This window comes from Hipposideros armiger, unplaced genomic scaffold (assembly GCF_001890085.2).
Source record: "Hipposideros armiger isolate ML-2016 unplaced genomic scaffold, ASM189008v1 scaffold_818, whole genome shotgun sequence".
NCBI classification, from domain to species: Eukaryota; Metazoa; Chordata; class Mammalia; order Chiroptera; family Hipposideridae; genus Hipposideros; species Hipposideros armiger.
Window position 1 is genome coordinate 282,163 of NW_017732168.1, and position 5,989 is coordinate 288,151.

Here is a 5,989-nt window from a genome sequence, read left to right on the forward strand (position 1 = left end):
TCTCTCTCTCCCTCTCCCCCCCATCTCCCTCTCCCTCTCTCTCCCTCTCCCTCTCTCTCCTCTTCTCTCTTTTCTGTTTCTCTCTCCCCCTCTCTCCTTTTCCCTCCCCTCCCCCCTCGCTGTTGCTCTCTCTCTCTCAGTTGCACAGGGTCACTTACGTACTGACATTCTTACTCAAAGCCTTTAACGTGCTAACCAGACTATGGGAGCTGCATCCCACCATCTACATTCTCAGTTGCGCTTTGAAACACGTCAGTTACAGCAGCGGGCTGGGATGTTACACAGTCAGAAGTTGCAAGTGTGTGACTGGGGATAGATTTTGGCTCCACTTCTTGGCGTAAACTCTTATTTTGTCTCTAAGGCATATAATGGAAGATATTTTGGCTGTCATTTCCCACAATTAAAAAACCCTACAAAATTGAACAAATGGGCAGCCTGCTGTTCCTGATTTTAGAAACTGCCGTGCACACAGGTGACTGCTCTGTCATCCGACCATTAAACATGGTCATAAGATTTTAGTGAATTTCGGTAAGGGAAATATAACTTGTCCAGAACCATATCGAGTCCAGGAGCAAGAATAAAGTTGGGAAGTTTGCTACATCCCCTAGGATCTGCATCCTGGTTATTAACCTTGTGTCTAATAGCTTCTATTTGTGGCCCGGGCCCATATCTAAGTACCAGCTGTCCACATGCATGTTATTCCATTCTCATTCTTCTCTTTAGTTTTTAAAGAGGCCATTCTCATCCTTAACCATTAACTATTACTGCAAAGCTAGGATTATAGAATGTCAGCCCTAGAAGGGCTCTCTGGGTGAATCTGATCCAACCACCTAATTGTGCAAAAAGGAATTGTGCAGAATTGAGGCTCTGTGGTGACTTGGACAGAGACACACACAATGCATGTTCCTGGGTACAGTAAGACCAAACCCCAGGTATCCTGGCTTTCAGGCCAAGGGGCCTCGCCACCTCTATACTACATAGCCTTGTCTCTAACAATAGAACACCAACTCCATATTGAGAAACCTGCAGAAATACTGCTATATCCTTTGACAAAATAATTTTACTCTCCTGTCCTCAGTGTCTTCTGTAAAATTAGAAGATTGGGTGACCTTTAAGATCCTTCCATTTCCATTTTTTTTTTTAGTTTCTCTGAATATTCATTGTGGCAGTCAATAAAATTCAGTCTCTTTTTTAATTACAATATATTCTTTTCTTAAATGAGATATGCATATTTATTAAAATGACTTTGTTTTATAAAAGTCCCTTAATATGCAGTATTTATATTCATTTATTTATTTAACAAACAACACATTAAGCTTTCAACTAATAATCATGGTGGAGATAACAGCATGAGCAGTAGCTTTGTCCTTAAGGTCTGTACACAGACATTGAAGTATAAACCCCTTATTCAAACCGAAATAAAAGATTCATTGCTTTCTTTGTTCTTTTTAAGCAGATTACTTTTCATAGACCAGTGTGAGCATAATGATAAGAGCCATTGGTTTAACCTGTATACTGTCAATTTTGAAAGATCATTAGCTTTTATGTAATGGTACGGTATAGTATACTCTTACAAGCATGAGATAAATTGTCCAGCTTTTTAAATCTAGAACACAGCCAAGATGAAACCTCTGTTGAAAGCAGCCTAAGTTTTAAAAGTCAGACAGTGTTAGTGAATGGAATTCAAGACACGGGCTGGGTATAAAATCGGTACTTTTGGATATAGATACAAACCACGTGCTAGGAAATCTTCCTGTTGTTGATATCACAGTCATTGAGTAACTAAGTTAACATCAAAGATCATGCAGCTTCCAAATGTCGAAAGATTTGAGATGCTATCTTTCCACTTCTGTTTAGTAACCCTACGTGACTTTTTGGTCTGCAGATGTATGCAAGCCGGATGCTTCCTGTAGTCAAGCCAGACCACCCTCTGTGCAGTCTTACATGGACGCTGCTTTCCTTCTGGATGGCTCCCGGCATGTGGGAAGTGCTGAATTTGAAGACATAAGAGGCTTCCTGGGAGCCCTGTTAGATCACTTTGAAATCACACCAGAGCCTGAGACCTCTGTCACTGGAGACAGGGTGGCCCTGTTAAGCCATGCTCCCCCCAACTTCCTACCCAACACTCAGAGGAGTCCCGTTAGAGCTGAGTTCAATCTTACCACCTACAGTAGTAAACGCCTCATGAAGAGGCACGTGGAGGAATCAGTTCAACAACTAAATGGGAACGCTTTTATCGGTCATGCCTTACAGTGGACTGTGGACAATGTCTTTTTAAGTGCGCCCAATCTGAGAAGAAACAAAGTCATATTTGTGATCTCTGCTGGGGAAACCAGTCACTTGGACAGGGAAACCTTAAAGAAACAGTCTTTGAGAGCCAAATGTCAAGGTTATGCCCTATTTGTGTTTTCCTTTGGCCCTACTTGGAATGACAAGGAACTGGAGGATCTAGCCAGCCACCCTTTGGATCAGCACCTGGTCCAGCTTGGCCGAATTCATAAACCTGACCATAGATTTGGTGTGAAGTTCGTGAAATCCTTTATAAACTCAATCAGGCGTAAGTCACAAAATCTGTTCTCTCTTGCCCATTTATAGTATACTTAGTAATCCCAAAAGAAGGGTTGATGAGCTGACATGGATTCTTGGAAGCCTCTGTGTGTCTTCAAGGGCATGGCAGGGTCAGAAAGGAAAATATGCGATGATGAATAGTGGAGGGAGGAAACCTCTGATTCCTAAGCATTTAATTTTCTGGCTCATTCTTTTTATGCCTCTGGTTCCTATGGAGAAGCAATCAAAACAAGCAGCTGCTCACACATCTGTCTACATGGAGCAGTATAGTCTGGGGGGGGTCAAATCCCAGCCTGGACTTTGGCTACAAAGGAGAAACCCTTGCCATGCAGCATTAGTATGCTACCCTTTGATGGAAAGTTTCATCAGTTAACATACCAAAAGAGAGAGCCAAAGAAAAACTTAACAGTTCTTGCCTTTGCTTTTACAAGTTCCAAAGGCAGAGTTTGAAGTATTAAGAGATACCATATTACCTGTCATAATGAAACATAGATCCTTGCAACACTTTCTCAGCCTTGTTAATGACTTTTTATGATGCCAGTAATTAGTATAGCTGGTGCCCATTAAAAAAAAAAAGCCCATATTTCTTGGCGTGAGCTTGCCTTGGAAGTATGCAATTCATTNGCCGCTCACTGCGGCTGCTGGCCGCTCACGCTGGCTGCTGGCTACACACGGTAGCCCATGGCAACCCACTGCAGCAGGGGCTGCAGCCTACGCCGCTGTCGCAGGCGACCCCACCTCCAGGTTGAGCTGTTGTTCAGCATCTTAGCTGTGGAGGGCATTGTCACTGGCCCTCATATGTGGGATCCAAACCGGGGCCCTCTGGCGTCCCAAACCAGTTCTTAACCATTGCGCCACTCAGCCAGCCTGAGAACTTTTAAGATTTACTATCTTAGCAACTTTTAAATATACATACGGCATTAACTGTAGTCACCATGCTGTACATTACATCCCAGGACTTATTTAAATATTTTATAACTGGAAGTTTGTACCTTTTGACCCCCTTCACCCATTTCAACCATTCTCCCACCTCTGGCAACCACTAATCTGGAGCCGCCTTTCCTTCTTCCTGCTCTCCAAGCCTCAAACTCCCCAGGTAGGTTACTAACAATGGGGCCAAATTGGAAAGGGTCGGGAGTTGTTCAGAAGAGAGCTAGCCACCTGGCCATGGACCTGGGTCTGCACTGTAAAGCCAGCTTCAAGCCTGGTGCATAGTGAGGACTCAAAGATAGTTGTAAAATGTGTCCTGTTATTTCACTTGGTTCTCTGGGACGTGGGGTCCTCTCAGCGGGTGGAGGGCTGTCTCTGTTCCTCCTCCTTAAATGGCTTCTGTGTCCAGTGGGGTTTGATTAGTCCTTTTATTACTGAATTCAAGGGGTTCACCAGTTGGGGTGTTCTATTCAAGAATGAGACATGGTTGTTGTTAGGTAGTTTCTTTTACTTGCGGCAAGTAAAGGAGACAGTGGATTCACATCCAGAGCGCTGGCTTCTCCAAGGGAGGTATAGCCATTGCTTATATACACTATTTGGCTAATTACATGTTGATTTCTTCTTTGCAGGGGACTAAACTTCTCCTGATTTGCTTAATTGCAAGTTGATTTCTTCTTTGCAGTTGGCTGCACTTATTCACTTGGGTCCCAGGCAAGCTCATCCTGTTATAGCTGTATCTGCAAAATACTATGCTATGTTTTAACATTTAGCAGAATAGCATTTAGTAAGAACTGCCCAGACCTTGAGACTCTTGTCCTGTCTAAACGCTTAAACCTTTCTTTGAGCTTCAGTTTCCTCACCTGTACAATGGGGATGATGAACATAAGAACAAACTCACTGGGTTGTTGAGATAATGGATAGGAAAGTGCTCTGTAGTCTCAAATGATCCATGTAGCACTCACCCTGAGCCAGTAAGTGCTTTTCAATTATGAACTCCTTTAATGCTTACAGTAGCCCCGTTCGGTAGAAAGTAGTATGATTGTTCCATTTTGCAGATGAGGAAACAGCGGGAAAGTAACTTGTCATCCAGCTAAAGGGAGTGTCGGGGCTTAAATGCAGGCAGTGCCCTCAGCCACCCTGACATGCTGTGCCTGCCCGTGACTGCAGAAGCAGCAGCATTCCTCTCTCCACATCTTAGTTCTCTGAACAATCCTAGGAAGTTCCTGCAGCCTCACCCACTAAAGCTGTTCCTTCTCTTGCTTCTCCTTCTTGCAGATCGACGACACTGGCACATTCCAAGTAAAAATGGTTCCATCAGGGACTGACTACATGCCAACATTAGAAACACTCCAGAGATGCACTTTCTGCTATGGTAAGACCCACAGAAAGAACATAATTTGATCAGGCCTGTTAAACACATTGAGTCACTGTTGGCAGGAGAGGCTGGAATCTGGCAGCAAGGACACGCGTGGCCTGGGGAGAATTTCCCTGGGGCTCACCTCATCACACTGCATGGTCCAGGGACCAGGGATGGTGCTCTCAGCTCAGCAAGCAGGTCGCCTCCAGGTGTCACATCAGGAGGGTTACATTCTAGGCTTCTCCGCTTTGTGCCACTTCCAGGAAACAGTAACGATTTTTAGAAAAATTTAGCCTGTCTCATTGCCAAGTTTTTCATGCTGTAAGGTATATTTATGTGTTTTCTAAATCTCTAATGCTCACAACCCCCGGGAAATGTTTTACAGTAGAAGTGGAAATTAGCAGAAATTCGTGTATGTCTCGAATTGAAAAGACGCTTCATGGTCTCCCAAAGGTCAAGCATCAAAAAGATTTGCAGTGCTGGTTTGTGTATTGTTTCTTACCTGCAGCTTATAGGCCTAGCTAGAGACCTGGCTAGACCTGTATTTGAGTAATCTAATAATTTGAATGTTTTAGTAATTATGAAAAGAGTGAAAGCCACTGAGAGCTAACAGTTATCAAATATTTATCAGAAACTGTGCACTGTTCTGATAGCTTTACATAACACTGATGATGGTGGTGAGGATAGTTAATAGTTAAGCTATTGTACTTATTGTATTCCAAGCACTCTCCTAATGGTTTCATTCGATCCTTATAATCACCATAAAACTTTTAAACTATTATTAGCTCCATTTTACAGATGAGGAAAATGAGGCTTAGAGAGATGAAACGATTTGCTCAGAACCTCACAGCCAGGGCAAACCCAAGAAAATTGGCTTTAAAACGACTGCAATTTATGAGGAACAGAGATCCCATTATTTTCGGTTCCCTGAAACTTTATTTGCCCTTGAGGAAACTGCTTAATTCCTCTCCTTCTCCATGTGTATCAATCAGATGTTAATGCTTGCCATATAACTGACCTCACAGGAAGGTGGTAACTCTGAGAGAAAATTATAATTTCTTCCAATAATCCTCTCTTCTTCCTGTCTTCCCCTCTGCTTCCTTCCAATCAATCTCTCCCTCCCTCATTACTTCT

At 43.1% G+C, this 5,989-nt stretch overlaps 1 protein-coding gene across 1 annotated transcript in view; it reads left to right on the forward strand.

Annotated features, from left to right (window-relative positions):
• Positions 1-5,989, forward strand: part of COL6A6 (collagen type VI alpha 6 chain) — a 101,675-nt gene that overhangs the window by 82,016 nt on the left and 13,670 nt on the right. The window contains 1 exon segment of the mRNA XM_019628915.1: positions 1,861-2,557. Coding sequence (XP_019484460.1) covers positions 1,861-2,557 — 697 coding nt within the window.